This window comes from Crocuta crocuta, unplaced genomic scaffold (genome assembly GCF_008692635.1).
Source record: "Crocuta crocuta isolate KB4526 unplaced genomic scaffold, BGI_CrCroc_1.0 scaffold288, whole genome shotgun sequence".
Lineage (NCBI taxonomy): Eukaryota > Metazoa > Chordata > Mammalia > Carnivora > Hyaenidae > Crocuta > Crocuta crocuta.
In genome coordinates, this window is record NW_027532607.1 from 2,148,321 (window position 1) to 2,165,126 (window position 16,806).

Consider the following 16,806-nt stretch of genomic DNA (forward strand, 5'->3'; position numbering starts at 1 on the left):
AATTCTATTTCTTTTTGTTATTTTTCTGTAGTAGTTTGCTGTGTGAATAGTTCCATCCTTTATTGAATTGTTTACAAATTTAAAATTACTAATTTCAGTTATTTGGATTTAGTTACTTTAGAATTTTTTGTTTTCATTATTAGAAAGTTAGTATTAAAGTCTTTAGGTGGTCGATACTTTCTTTAAAAAAATTTATTTAGATTTCCAAATTGCTAAATTTTCAACAGGTTGAATGTCAGAAAGCTGGGGCACCTGGGTAGCTCAGTCTGTTAAGCGTCCACCTTGGCTCAGGTCACGATCTCACAGTTCATGGGTTTGAGCCCTGCATCGGGCTCTGTGCTGACAGCTAGCTCAGAGCCTGGAGCCTGCTTTGGATTCTATATCTCCCTCTCTCTCTGACCCTCCCCTGCTCTCTCTCTCTCTCTCTCTCTCTCAGGGGGGGAAAAACATTTAAAAAATTAAAAAAAAAAAGAAAGTCAGAAAGAATATTTTACCCACACTTGGATAGCTTCTGTGTTCTTTGTGTTATGTTCAAGTGAGTCCCTTCTTTTCACTGGGACTATATTATGACAAGTTGATGCTAATTAACTAGCTTCTTTTTACTTTTCTTTTTTTTTTTTAATGGCTATAGTTGCTGTTAGTCTTGGAAACGGCAAAACTTTGTAAGGTTGCTTTTTTTTTTGGCTCAAATAAAATGAATTCTGTTTTCCTCTTCTTAAGGTTATTTACTATAATTAGTGGAGATAAGGAAAGTTCATATGTGAGCCCTCATGGATAACTAGAGGCCTTACACTAAATGATATTTGTATTGGTAAACAAAGTTAACCTTACTTTGCCACTGTACACATCTTATAGTTCACTTATATTCGCATCAACTTCAGAGAAATCAGATGGCTTAATACAGTCTTTTGTCAAGAATACATATGCATGTTGTATCTCTAGCTACACTAATATATCTTTCTTTATTCAGATTTAAAATAAATTGGAATAGTCAGTTGTTTGATATTTCCAATTATTTATTTCATAGCATAATATGGATGTAAAACAACATGCAGCATTTTTTATATGCAAAGTTGAGTCAGAGAGTGGGGAGACTAAAAAGGATAGTGCATGGTATTTGGGAAGATTCAGGAAAAAGAAAAGTATGTAAAACCTATACTTCATACATTATAATTTCATAGAATAATAAGAACTAGAAAATACTATATATTGATTTAATTGTGGTTTTAGAGCAGTAGAGTTTTATTTTTCATTATAAACAGTCAAAACTAGTTAAATTAGTTAAACTAGTTAAATTAGACTAGGCTTTATTTAATAAAGGTTGTCAGGTCAAGTTCTGATCCTCTTTCCACATTGTATCTGGAGGGGTTTTTTTGTTTGCTTTTTTCTTTTCTTTAGATATAGGTACTTTCTCCTTGCAAGAAAAACAGGGAACTATGTGAATCATTGTTCTTTTTTGTCATCTCCTTTTCACTTACTGTGACAGGTTGTCAGATTCTACGGGTTTTTCCTTCTCTCTCACCTTTGTTTTTTACTTTATTGCTTGTGATCCCTCTGTTTTGGGAGACATGCATAACCATAAAGGAAAAGCTCCTTTGCATCCCCCTTTCTTAAAAGGTTTGCTTATGTCATTTAAGCACAGTCACGAGCAGTAACTAATTAAACCCACCATGAGAGTGGGGGTTAAAGAGGAGGAAATAAAGAGTGTCACATATAATACCTCTCTTCTCCTCTTCCCCTACCTCAGGCTCCCACTTCAGGAAATTCATGGTACCCAAAGGTTTATTTTCTAGTAAATGTTTAGGACCTGAAATGTTACGAACATTCATATAAGAGTCTGCCTATCAAAGCTTTGTTGAAGACTTTTTAAAATACAGTTTTCCCTTTCCAGATAAATATTCCATAGTTTTTCTCTAAATTCCTTAATAGTTCTACAGTTCAAATCTTTTTCTCCTGTGTTTTCCTCTAAGAGCTTTAGAATTTTAATTCTTACATTTAGGTATTTGATCCATTTTGAGTTAATTTTTAATAGGATGTAAATATGGATCCAAATTTATCCTTTTGCATGTAGATATCCAGTTTCCCCAATACCATTTATTGAAAAGACTGTCCTTTCCCTATAAAATGGTCTTGGTACCTTTGTAAAATCATTTGACCATGGGGTTTATTTCTGTCTTAATGATATATCACCACACATTTTGATGATAGTACGGTTTATAGTAAATTTTGAAATGATGAAGCGTTAAGACCTCCAACTCTGTTCTTTTTAAGATTGGGTTGGCTATTCAGGTTTCCTTGAAATTCTATATGAGTTTTAGGATGGATTTTTCTATTTCTGCAAAAAAAAAAAAGCCATTTTCATTAGGATTGCATTGAATCTATAGATCACTTTGGGAAGTATTGCCATTTTGACAGTGCTAGTCTTTGAATCTGTGAAGATGAGATGTCTTTCCCTTTGTTTGTGGCTTAAATTTCAGCAACAGTTTGTAGTTTTTCCGTGCACAAGTCTTTAGTCTTCTTAATTAAGTTTATTCCTAAGTATTCTTTTTGTTGCTATTTTAAATTGAGTTGTTTTCTTAATTTCATTCTGAGATTGCTCATCGTTAGTATATTTTTACGTATTGACCTTGCAAGTTTGCTCGGTTTGTTTTAGTCTCACAGTTTTATTGTAGAATCTTCATCTTCATTTAAGAAATGTCATCTACAAACAGATAATTTTACTTATTCCTTTTTTTTTTTTAATTTTTTACATTTATTTTGAGAGACAAAGCACAAGTGGGGGAGGGGCAGAGAGAGAGGGAGACACAGAATTTGTAGCAGGATCCAGGCTCTGAGCTGTCAGCACAGAGCCTGATGTGGGGCTTGAACCCACAAACTGTGAGATCATGACCTGAGCCAAAGTTGGACGCTTAACTGACTGAGCCACCCAGGTGCCCCTTACTTACTCCTTTCTGATTTGATGCCTTGGTATTTCTTTTTCTACCCTATAGCTGTAATCTTTTTGCCATGCTCTCACATTTGACAATTTGTCTTAGATTAATTTTAGTGAATATGCTTTTTATTGTAAAACCAACTTTGTGGAAACAGTTTTTTGGTACATTATGTTGCTCTCATCTTAAATGTATCCTTCAGTTCTTGTTTTCCTGATCCTGGCTTTGATTTGGTCTGCCTGCAGACCTATCTCCCATAAGTCTCTGAGTCTCTTGCCATTTCCTTCCAAAAAATTCGCATCTTCTTTGAAAGCTTCATCAAAGACAAATACTTTGTTCAACTATTTAAAATCCTTATTTTAAAGCCCTTATACCTGATGGGATTAGGTGTGCTTCAACATCGTCTACAACATTCCAGTTTACAGAGGCACCAACAGGGGCAGATTTTTTGCTCTCACTATTAACACTCCTTTGTGATAGATCTGATTGTGCTTAATGCCCACCCCCTTGTCTCCTCCCCAGGTGATCTTGGGAGAATTAGTGTAGACACTAATAATCTCTCTTCAAAATAGGCCCCACATGATGGATACTTATAACTTGAGACTCTTTAAAAAACAAACAAATAAACAAAACAACACAACAGTTATACTGCTAAAGTAGTGCCTGGTTGGGGGTTGGGGGGGACCCTTAACTTTGACCATATACATTAATATTCCTAGAGATGAGGCCTTGATTTATATCTTTTTACAAAATAGCTTTTTTTTTAGGAAAGCCCCCTTACTGATCTGCTATGATGAGGTATTTATAGATACCTTTCCCTAATCCAATATTCACAAACTTAAGTTTGCATCAGAATCATTGGGGGGCTTGTTAAACACAGATTGCTGGGTTGCACCTTCTACAGTTTCTGGTTCAGCTTATCTGAGGTGGGGTCTGATCATTTCCATTTTTAACAAATTCCCAGATAATGCTGTGCTGCTGGTCAACATTTTGAGAACCAGTGATCTAAATCAGAGTATTTAATTTTCTTTCTTTTTTCTTTTTTTTTTTTTATTTCTAGGAGAGAGAGACAGCGTGAGCAGGGGAGGGTCAGATAGAGAGGGAGTCACAGACTCTGAAACAGGCTCCAGGCTCTGAGCTGGCAGTCAGCACAGAGCCCGACGCGGGGCTCGAACCCACGAACCGCAAGATCATGACCTAAGTGAAAGCTGGACGCCCAACCGACTAAGCCACCCAGGCGCCCCTTAATTTTCTTTCTTTACCCACGTATTTCTCATTGTCTAGCCTAAGCCATTTTGGTTTGGGTAATCTGCCTTCTAAGTTATAACATGTTTTCTTCAGTATTATTTCCTCTCAATTAAAAAAAAGTTGGTGATATCACTGTTCTTGTCATTCCCCTGTGACATCTTAGACATCTTTGTTTTAACCCCCTTCCCAATACACACACAATTCAGACTTTCCAAATCATGCTGAATGTGTGATGGTGGTGATGACGACAACAGTAAAAACAGTGATTGGGGCGCCTGGGTGGCTTAGTCGGTTAAACGTCCGACTTTCGCTTAGGTCATGATCTCGCGGTTCGTGGGTTCGAGCCCCGCGTCGGGCTATGTGCTGACTGCCAGCTCAGAGCCTGGAGCCTGTTTCAGTCTGTGACTCCCTCTCTCTCTGCCCTCCCCTGCTCACGCTCCCTCTCTCTCTCTCCTAGAAATAAATAAAACATTAAAAAAAAAAAAAAACAGTGATAAAAACAGCTAGCGTTTACAGAGGATTTATTAGGTGCTCACATTGTTCTGAGGATTTTATTTAATAAAAAAATTCATTTCATGTTTCTTTGATATTTTGAAAGAGAGAGAGAGCAGAGGAGGGGCAAGAGAGAAAGAGAATCCCAAGCAGGCTCTGCATTGTCAGTGCAGAGCCCGACTTGGGGTTCGAACTTACTAACCATGTGATCATGATCTGCGCCAAAATCAAGAGTCAGATGCTTAACTGACTGAGCCACTCGAACGCCCTGTGAGCATTTTATTTTAATTAATTAGTATAAGCCTCACAATTCCCCCATGGTACATGCAAGTAATGTTATTAAGTCCAGATAACTGATAGGAAACATAGAGAAACATTCTCAGCTAGGGAAAGGCAGAAGAGATGGAATCTAACTTAAGCTTTCTGGTCTTAGGGCCCAGACCTTAATTCCTATGCTATGCAACCCCTCACTACCATACTACCGTGTTCTGTCACAGTAGAATCCTCCTACCCATCTCATTTCAACTACCTTTTTAAAAACTATCTGGTAAACCCTTTTGACACAGAGTTCTCATACCCAGCTGAATTCATCTTCTATATCATTTTTTACAATGAAATATATTAAAATTCTAGGCTTCCAAGGAAAGTATGGTGTCCAGTCTTCCAAGCTGACCTTTTATGTTCTCTACTGAGTACTATTAAGACTGTTAAGACCTGTCATACCTATTTTGTACCTCCTGTGTTTGATTAACTTACAGATAGCACTAGCTTTTTTGTAATTTGGATTAGAGCAGCATTATAATCTACCTTAAAAAAATCATGTAAAGTCATTATTACACATATAGTGTCCCATGGATGACAGTAGATATGTAGGTAGGAAAGAAGAATCAAATGTCCTCTATGAGCTGTAAAGTTAACCTCAGTTGGAATTCCTGAGAAGGGAAAATCAAGATGTCACCCTGGCATTGAGCTTCACAAATCTCTAGGATCCTGCTTTATCCCCTTGATTCCATCTCATAATTCTTATACCTTCCTCATACCCCCCCTTATACATTTTTCCTGCCATCCTTCAGTTTCTTCCTTGCATATCTACCCTAAGTTCCTGATATCTGTCTGTCTACTAGCCTACTATTTCCATTGTAAAGATTGTTATTAAGATTTTTAGATATATAGAATCCCTTGAGCAGGGACCAATGCTGTTTTTGTCAGAACTCAGCAGGTAAAATAGTATTCTGTTGCTAGGATAAAATAAAATAATAAAATACTAGTAAAGGACTTAATAGCTTTAAGGATTAAATTATAGTAATTTCTTCTATACAAAGCAATACTGGATAAATAAAATGTTTCATTATTTTTGAATTGGTGAGATTATAATGAAAGAGACTCTAATATTGGCTATTAGTAGCCTGCAGATCTGCATATATAAATCACTTGAGATCTTCATTTGTGATAGTGACTGTTAAAAATAGGCTCAATTATTACAGTTTTAGCAGAGGTGAGAGTTCTGGTATTCCAAAGCTTGCTTTGGCAGAGAACCATACTGTTAGCACCCTTAGCTCTTGTTGCTATGGAGACAGTAATAGAATTTACTTTGTTTGTTAACATACACTTAAAATATACATACATATCTTAAGATTTAAAATGTGATTTAGTTGCCTGTAGGTTTTGAGCATTGGCACATTTCAAAAGTACTTTCTGTATTTTATTAATACTTTATTATTTTTATCCTCCAGAGAAAATAGAGAAGAATTCTGGCCAGTATAATGACAAAAGTTTTGTATTACTTTTTACAGAGTCTTTTAGGAATAACTTAAATCCTCTGTGGATCAGTAATGGATGAGGATTTTGAAGAACATGCAGAAACTTTTGAAAAAAGTAATGGGATCTTAAGCACTCACAAGTCTTGGACACCTATAGTTATGACATAAATAAAATGCATACAACTCAATTTCAGATTCAACTGATACTTTTGAGCCAATGTTATGCTAAGCACTTTCACCCTGTTGTAGTTTATTTAATGGAACGCAGTTTGAGAGTGCCAAAGTAATCACCATAATTTTAACTTAATGTATTAAACTGATTACTTAAGTGTATATCAATGGTGTTCCTTAACTCTTCCCCCTAAAAATCAGTAAATAGAACTTAAGACTTTAATAAATAGAACTTACAATTTTTGAATTTTACTTTTATTTCATTCTTTACAAGAATGAATGGGTTCCATGGCATAGAATATTACTAATCCAGGGGAAGACCTCGTGATTATATGTGTAACTAAATCATATTTCTTCACCTTTAGAATCCAGTGTCAGACTGGCATGGCCTAGATAATATCTCAGTCCACTAGCAGTTTTGACTTTTTACATTAATAACTGAGCAGTCAGGTGATTGATTTCCTTTTAAGCTAAGTAGATTAATCTTAGTTATGGTATTTATCATAACTGAGTGTTATAGTAGTTATTTCTGGATAAAGAAAATGTTTGATTACACTTATTATAAGCAAAAGTTTAAAAACTTAGCCCTATACTTTCCTCAGTTAATACCTGTGTTTAATGGCAAAGGAAAACAAAAAGTTCTCTGCTTTATAGAAAGAAAGTAGCTAAAGGTAATAGATAGTTACAACATAGGCTCATAGTTTTGAATATTAGATTTTAGCTTTTCCATTTTGCAGTGACTTTTTAACAAGACCCATCTCCTCTATGAAGAATGCAGTTAATTTTTTTTCTGGCACAAAAAAATAGGGTAACCTGATCTGAGTCTGACAGAGTGTGTCGTTCATTTAAGTGCTTCCATCTGTTGCCTGCTGTTCCCCTTACTCATGACCCCTCTATGTTTCTCTCTTTCCCTTCTCTTTCCCTGTTTCTCTTTTCTTTTTCTTTCTTCCTTACTTTCTGTTTGCTTCTCTCTCTCTCTGTCCCTCTCTCTGTCTTTCTCCTTTTTCCCTCTCCCTCTCTCTCTGTCTCTTTTTTTGTCCTTAGCCCCTCTGAGGAAGGCAAAGTTTGTTGAGAGCCCACGAATTCCAGAATCCGAGCTTGGCTCACCAACCCTCGCTTCAGCTCAGAAACTGGACGTGGATGCATACTGTCCTGGTAAGCGTGCATGCAAAGTCTCTGCTTTGACAGAGGGAGGTTTGGACCAGGCCTGTCCAGCAGGGCAGTGTTTAGCATGTATATTACTCATAAAAACATATCCGTAACCCCTTTTGCAACCAATTGCATATTTTCCTTGTTAGAACATAGTTTTTACTGAATATCCTTTTTGACTATTGATAGAATAATGAGTTAAGTATGGAAAACCATTTTAAGGATAATTTTCAAAGGAATTAAAATAATTTTGGTAGATAGTTCTCAGGGTGATTTTTGTGATTTGAGATACTTAAAGAAATATTGCTTTGGCCCTTTGCAAACAAGAATGTTAAAGATATAATAAAAATGTTCATTCAACACTAGCCCTTTATGACCTACTTTTTCTAATCCCTATGGGATTTCTGGACAGAAAAAATAGTTGCGATGTTGGAAACATTAAACTTAAATTAGAAAAGAAACTTAATAGGTTCCAATTTGGACTCCTGGACATTCACTTTTAGAAATACCTCTTCTCATGAATGGCCTGTGAGCTGTGAGCACATGTGGGAGTTCACTAAAATCCTTCTCTTGTGGGAGTCAGGCTGAGATGGAGTCATTATCAATGCTTAGATTCTTACAAACCGAGATGAGTTGCCTGGCAACATCCTTTACACTCACTCTACAGTGAGTCTATAGAGATGTGTCAGAAATGTTCAAAGATCTAGTTGAGTATACACATCAGAGCTTTAGTAGAGAGCCTTAAAAGACTTGGTTTTAGGTCTTTTGTTTATTCCTGCTGATTAAAATTGATGCTAAACCACAAGAATGAAACTACTACATATTTACAGCATTAGGGGTCAGCAAAATAAAATAATTTTTAGTTCTAGGGAATGTGTCAATAGCTCTAATCTGAAATGTCAGGATAATATAGTTCTGAAGCCAGATGAGACATGTTTCAAAAAAAAAAAAAAGACAATCGGTAAAAACCCTGGCCAAATCTAATCAGAGAAATTGACTATGTGAATCAGATTTAAATACTAAAAGACCTGGGGAGTTCACTTGGAGGAGGCAGAATCCTAGGCTTCATCTGCTATTGTAGAGGACTATTTTTAAATCAATCACAGTTATATATTAGGAACCAGCTTTTCTGTTTCTAAAAGGAATCAAATAGCTCTTTAAATGGCACGGTAGCATATTGTTAAAAGAATCTTTTTCATGTATTGAGGTGCTGTCAGACTTCTTGGGCAGTGGAATAGTGTGCTTTGTATTTCTTCATGCAAATTTTAGTATAATAAAGTAAACTTAAAAAATGTACTAATTCCCTATTCCTGCCTTGAATTTTGGAAGAGAAACTATCAGAGGCCTTCTCTTTTCCAGATTTGCAAGTCAGAATGACTGTCAAGGAGACTAATCTTTCACTTCCCGATTGCCCATCTGACATCTTTAATCTAATGTAGCCATTATCGTCAGAAAGTAAGGTAGTTGCTGTTTGTGGCAATGCCAGTGCTGAATCACTAAAAAAAAAAATCTTACCACGTTATTATTTATGTATATTTCCCACAAATATGAATCTTTGCTGAATTGGAGTTGAACCAAACTAAACCTCAGTTTAGATTTTCAGAAAGCCAGGAAGAAACTAAAACATGTTGCCAAAATGTTAATTGCAGTGCTTCTTATTCTCTCCTTTTCTTATCTGAACGGGTTTAAAGCCCAGACACTTCTTGGTGTTTTACCCTATTATAATAAAGTTACTAAACTCTCTGAAAATAAGTTTCTACTGAGATAAGATTAGTGACCTGGAAGTTGAAGCTATTATCTCCTACACTTAACAGTACTTGACAATAACCAGTATACTCACAAAGCAAACAAATAATCCATTCTTTTAAAATTTCTCTTATATAGGATATGCTAACAGAACAGTGATCATGTTTTATTGTATATTTATATATGTATAATGCAGTTAAAGCTATTGCTCTTGTCCATCTGCTTTATTCATGATCACATACAAATTGAGGAAAACAATATATCTCACAGAGACAAGTCATAAACCAGAGGTTCTCGAGCAGTGGCTTTCAGATTTTAGCATGCTTCTGAATTACCATGAAGACTTGTTTAAAAGCACGTTGCTGGGCCCACCCTCAGAATTTCTGATTCAGTAAACCAGGCTTGGGTTGCGGATTCGCTTCGCTCAAGAATTCCCAGGTGCTTCTGAAGCTGCTGGTGCAGCTGGTTACAGGACTGTTGCAGGCTGCTTACATGCAGTCCGGTGAATAGTGCTGGAGTCTGTAGGGTTCGTTCTGCTTTTGACCTCTGAGGCATTTATTTGGGATGTTGTTTCCATATTAATCTAAACTTCAACCTTTTGATTCCTGTATCTTAGGTTGGAAGAATAAAGCTTTTATGTCTAAAAAATGGATATGTCTTTCTTGGTTTGGCTTTTGTACCTATGTACTTACACGTAGTTTTTAGCAGTGTCCTACCTATAAAAGGAAATTGTGGATCAAACCAGAGCTAGTCATTGATATTTGGTCTTCAAAGTCCAGGGAAAGCTACACTGGGACATAGCTGTCAATCCAGAATATTTGTCTAATAATTTAAAGGATTCACTGTACCTATCATTAGATTCTAAAATACATAAGTGAAGTTTTACTATTCCTTAAAATCAGATTTGTTGTTTGCAGAAAATGTGAGAAAAACACAAGTAAACAATATGTATTGGTTCTGTACTGGAAACCATAGACATGAATGATGGTGTTACATAACTGACCTACCAGAGTATAGGGGGTGGTAAGTGAATTATGCTTGATAATCGTCTTACAGTGTGGAAATTAAGATCTAGAAAATTCAAGTGATTTGTATAGGATCAGAAGCACAATTTATTGTTTAACTCTTCAGGTGGACACAATGTGGTCCAGAAATAGAGTGTCCATAAATCTTTTGCTATTTAAATTCCATAGACACCCCTTAACTATCCTTAAATTAAAAAGCAGAAAATTCTGTTTTTAACTATGAGGCTGAACTGTACTCTATTTTTAGGGTAACCAACTGATATCAGTGATTTTAATAAAAACAATTCCCAAGGTAAAAGAACAGATTGATTCTACACTCTAATTTTCCTGCTTATGGCATTGTTATTAGCTGTGTGGGTTTAGACGAGGCTCTTAACCCTTTCTGACTTTCAGTTTCCTCATCTGTAAAAAAGAATAAAAATCTCAAATCAGATTAATAAATATAAAACACTTAGAATGTTCATAAATGTTAACTAATTTTTTTATTATCATAATGATAATCCTGAAGTATACCACAGGATGTTAAAGTGTTTTCTGAATAATCAGGGAAAAAAAGATGTAAAGATTTAGGGTCCTCTTTAGTTAAATGTATGTGTTTCAGTTCTGACTTCTCCCTTACTCGTCGTATGATCCTGAACATGTCCTATGATGTCTTTGTGCCTCAGTTTCTTGTCACAACAACATTGTACATACCATGATGTTATTTCTGTAATTTAACAAATATGTATTTATTTGTATAGATACTTGAATGTATGCATTCATAGAGAAAACATGGGTTGCTTAAAGAGCAAGGAAATCGAGATTGGTTGGAAAGTCAGAAGAGACCAGGATTAGTGAGATAATGCTCATGTTAGCAGTGGTTATATCTGGTGGTGGGATTATAGGCGGTTTTAAGCTTTGTTCTCAGGCAGTGTATATTAGGAATGAGAGCTCAAGTTCTAGAATTAGATCTGGTTTAGTTTCTGACTCTGTTACCTCATAGCAGTAACTCCATGTAACTTTCATAACCTTGAATTCTTTGTCTATAAACTTGTGATAAAATTAGCTCTTTTATGATAGGTTATCTTTTAGGGTTGTTAATATTAAATACAATTAATGTATATGCCAAATGCTTGGTTCAGGCAAAATAAACAGTAAGAGCACCTTCCCTATTTTTATTATCCATTATCAGCATTACACTTTGTTCATTTTCTAAAATTTCTGCAAAATGAATTTGTATTGAAATTTTTCAGTAATCAGATGCCACTAAAGGATGGTGATACTCTTCATTTATATCTTCATTTCTTAAGTTTTTATACTGTACATTATAATAATGCATCATTTCAACTTAGACCCTTGACACATATGGCAGAAGAAGTCAGCAGTTTTATAGGACTTTTGACCACACGTGCAGGGTTAAGGGCCAAAGTACAGACCAGTGTTCTGAAAATAGGCAGGCTTTTATCCACACTGAATATTTTCAGAGAAATTTGAGATTAATCTTTTTATAATAGTCCTTTTAAATCTCTTTTAAAATGGCACTGTCCTTCAAAGGACAGTGTTATTTAAGGTGACAATAAAATTAGGATGTATTTGAAACTCAAGAATGGAAAAGAGTTTTATGATAGTTATTTGATACATATTCATATTACTTTTTTTTAATTTGTAAAGGATTTTTCCTTTGAATTTCTAATTAGCAGTGTACATTCTATCGTACAAGTACAAGCTACTACAGATAAATGTTTTCTATAAGGTGAATAATTTCTTGAACCTTGACAATTGTTTTCTTACTTCCATTTTTTTTCCAAAAAACATTATCAAGTCTTTGTTAGTTAGCCATTCTTCATTTGTTTCGCTATGAATTTTCTACTTAAGATTATTTATTAAAACCCTCTAATAGGATTTTTCATTGGCATGCGGAGACCAAGAAGCCTTTGTCTTGTAATTCACATCTTCTGTTATGTTGTGTTTATATTTCCTCTGTCTACTGTGTAATAAATACAGTAAGTGTAAAGCAAGATTTTTAACCTGAATTAATTGGTGAGCCTTAGGGGGTCTCTAAACTCCTTATTATACACAATACTATTCTATAACGTACATATGTGCTTCTTTCTATAACAGGCTCTCAACAGCCTGTGACACATACATACTTTACCCACTTTAAAAAAAAAAAAAGAGAAAAGAATTACTGTTGTAAAGGTTGAAATCAGAGGCTGTTAATGGTTCAACTATTTCAACCAAAAAAAAAAAAAAATCTAAAATGAGGACAGAGGACAGACTGGTAAATGGAATGAAAGGAATAACTGAAACACAGTGCTGCCCGAATCACAGTGTGAAAGTCAGTACAGAAAATAGAGCTCAGAAACAGAAACTGAACATATTTCAGTGTATTTTAAGTACGAGAGACGCTGCCTGATTACTAGTTATGAAAATAAGCATGCCAAAGAACTAGAATACGAATATGAAAAGCTTTTCTTCCCCACACTTCCTTATCCACTAATAAGTTCTTAACATGTTAGAAGGTTATTTCAATTGACAGATGCATTGTTGAATAAAGCATTTCACTTTGATCATTTTTAAGTGTTTTCAAAGAAGAGTAGTCTCATCCCACTAACTTTTAAATTAACTTTTCTCAAGGTGTTTTGCATCACAGATTCTAAAGACTTGGCCTCTAAATGTGGTGCTTAGATCCATAAATTAGATATCCAAAAGGACAGTTTTTTCTAGTAACTGAAAAATATTTTAACTTACAGGGGTTTTTTTTGTTTTTTTAATTCTTTTTTATTTTTTTTTAATTTTTTTTTTTTTTTTTACAAATAGTTTATTGCCAAATTGGTTTCCATATAACACCCAGTGCTCATCCCCACAGTTTTTGAGGCAATAACATGTATTGGTTTAGAGTAAACTGCACTAGTGTAGACTACAGACCCTGGAGCCAGAGCACCTGTGTTTAGATATTAGCTCTGTCACTTAACTATTTGTGTGAACTTGAGCAAATTACTTTTTCATAAGAATAATTAATTTCCTTATCTGTAAAATGGAGATTATAATATTACCTACACCATAAGAATACTGCAAAGATGTATAAATTAAAATATGTGAAATAATCAAAACAATTAATGCATGTGGTCCATAGTGCTATATAAATCTTACCTACAATTATTATAATATTTGAGAACCTTTAATGACTTTTATCTAAGAATGCTGTGGGTAGGGCTATCAGCCTTTATTTAGAGTACTTTACAAAGAGGATAACATTACAGCTATACCCTCTAGTCATTGGTTGTTTTTACAAGCAATCTGTTGTATATGCATAGATGCTAAGTTGTATGGGTTTTGGGTTTTGGTGGTTTTGAATGGAGGCAGTTTTTCATGGTGGTAAATAGCTCAGGCCCTGGAATCAGACAAGCTTGGATTCAGTTCTAGCTGTGCCACATATTAGCTGTGTAGCTTTTATTACTCAATCTTCCTAATCCTCTGGTTCCTCATTTGTAAAATGAAGATAGTAATATTGTCTACTCCATAGGGTGTTTGTGATGATTAAATAAGATAGTATACATAATTTACTTTGCTCAGCGTCTGGAACATCAGTTGTTAGGACTAATAATTTCTCTGCCACATGTATATATTATTACAAATTTATTTCTGAAAATAAAGGTGGTTTTATGTTTTATTTTCCTAAATGGCATATAAGTTCCTACAGCCTAATGTCCATGTGTTTTTCCTTATCTAGAAATGATGAATTATGACATTTATGCTTATAAGACTTATGGGAAGAAAACTTTTTTTAAAAAGTGATATCCTATCACTTTTTGCCATATTCTGTTTGTTAGAAGCAAGTTACTAGGTCCAGTCCACATTTAAGTGAGTAAATTGGAATTTTGAGGAAAGCTGTTCAAATCAAGCAACAATTTTTTCTTATTTTTTTCCCCTGCATATTTGGTATGTGCCATTCCGTGGTATGGAAGCCTAAATCTTTCTCAGCCTTGCATTCCAATAGAAACATTCCTTATATTCCTCGTATCCCACCCTTCTTCTATTCAAAAACTCTCTGCTGTCCTTTTTGTAACTGTCTATAGGTCTTTCCCCTTGCTTTCTCTGTATAGATTATTTACAGATTATAAATTACTAATCTGTACTATTAAGCAACTTAAAACCAATGCCATTATACCTCTAAGTTTACTATAATGAATCTTGACTTTTATAGAAAGGTATATTCAATGAAAATAAGTAATGTAATTTATGCCACTTTCATGAGGCTTGGGCTTAGAAAAATCTGTCTCATGGTGCCGTATTAAGATTTTGATGCTGGGGCGCCTGGATCATGTGCCAACTTCAGCTCAGGTCATTATCTCATGGTTCATGAGTCCAAGCACCGCATCAGGCTCTGTGCTGACAGCTCAGAGCCTGGAGCCTGCTTTGGATCCTGTGTCTCTCTCTTTCTCTGCCCCTCCCCTGCTCGTACACTGTCTGTCTGTCTATCTCTCTCTCAAAAAAAAAAAATTTAAAAAATTTTTAATAAAAAAATGATTATGATGCTACAGCTAACATTTGCTGATTTATCTCTTAGTACTGATTTGTTTTTCTTGATCAACATAGAATAAAGAACAAAGATAACTTACCACCCCTTTGAACTGTAACTTTCCGACCACTATTCAAAAAAAACTTTTTTTTTTAATGTTTTATTTATTTCTAGGAGAGAGAGAGAGAGAGAGAGACAGCGTGAGCAGGGGAGGGTCAGAGAGAGAGGGAGTCACAGACTGAAACACGTTCCAGGCTCTGAGCTGGCAGTCAGCACAGAGCCCGACGCGGAGCTCGAACCCACGAACTGCGAGATCGTGACCTAAGCAAAAGTCGGACGCCCAACCGACTAAGCCACCCAGGCGCCCCAAAAAACTTTTAAGTATAACATTATTTCTCACCAGTATGTGGCCAGTATTTAAACATATTTGTGCTAAAAAAAAAATACACAAATCACATACCTTGTAGAAAATTAACTATATGCAGTTACCATCTTAGGCTATATTTACTATATGAGAACAGATATCCTTACTTGCAACAGGATTTCCTAAATTGTAAACCAGGGAACTGAGAAGTTAGTTTATGCTACATGAAGGAGGCTGAATTACAAGATCTGTGAATGTGGGACTTGTCCAACTTTTTCATCACTGTATACCTAGTGCTCAGACCAGTGATGGCTATATAATACTCAATAAATACTAAGTGAATCAATGGTCAAGTATAAAATAATGGCAACTACTAAAAATTGGGACATTTTGCAAATAAGGAAAATATCAGAAAAAAAAGTAGAGGTAAATACTAGAGATAAGTAATAGTAGATACAAGGGCGCCTAGGTGGCTCAGCTGGTTAAGCATCCAGCTTCAGTTCAGGTCATGATCTCACAGTTCATAAGTTTGAGCCCCACGTTGGGCTCTGTGCTGACAGTTCAGAGCCTGGAGCCTGCTTCAGATTATATGTCTCCCTCTCTCTCTGCCCCTCCCCAGCTCACGGTCTGTCTCTCTCTGTCTCAAAAATCAATAAACCATTAAAAATTTTTTTAAAAAGTAATAGTAGATACCAAGGACATAAAATCAGTATATGAAACATATGCAAATTCTCATAAGAGCTGCTGCGTCAGATAATACATACATACACACCACCCAGAACATTCAGCAGATTATTTGGAAAACATTAGGATTATGTGAGGAACAATTTGTACTATAAGTATATCTTTTGGCATTAGACAAACCAGTCCTTGAAGAAAGGACAGCTACTGCAAACACATAGCTTCAGCACCACCAGTAAGGCTGGATTCCCAATTCCTCGTTCTTCAATTTCTCAGGGAGATGAAAAGAAAATACCACATTCAAACAACTGAAGAAAGTATTAAATTCTTTATGTATGCCCTCCCAAAAAAATTCTCATGAGGGCTGACCTGGGAGAGTCCATTCTAGACCATTCCCCTACTTCCTTCCCTAGCACTTCAGCTTTCCATCTCACATCATCAGACTGTACCAGTCACTGCCTTCCTTGATACAGCTTCTATACACTCTGAGGTCCTACCAGTCTTTAAGGATTTTAGCTACTAGTTCATCAGAATTCCTACTTTCCTACCCACTTTATTTTCAAAACTTACCTGTTACTTTTCATGTAACTGTCTTTCCCAGTCTGTACTATTATAGTACAGTGAAATAATTCTTCCTAGAATGGTGCTTTTCTCTTTTAGCCTACATGATTAGATCATGTTGTTTTAGTGTGCAATTTCTAGAATAAATCCCAGATTTGGAAGCCAACAGAGAGTAAGT

The 16,806-nt window shown here is 35.4% G+C and overlaps 1 protein-coding gene across 6 annotated transcripts in view; it reads left to right on the plus strand.

Moving 5' to 3' along the window:
• Nucleotides 1–16,806, plus strand: part of TANC2 (tetratricopeptide repeat, ankyrin repeat and coiled-coil containing 2) — a 370,672-nt gene that overhangs the window by 196,167 nt on the left and 157,699 nt on the right. For 3 of the 6 annotated variants that reach the window (XM_077780437.1, XM_077780436.1, XM_077780438.1), the window contains one exon: nucleotides 7,646–7,756. The exons of the other annotated variants lie outside the window; for them this stretch is intronic. In XM_077780437.1, the coding sequence (XP_077636563.1) occupies nucleotides 7,646–7,756 (111 nt within the window). The remainder of the gene's footprint in view (nucleotides 1–7,645; nucleotides 7,757–16,806) is intronic. 6 annotated transcript variants of the gene reach the window in all.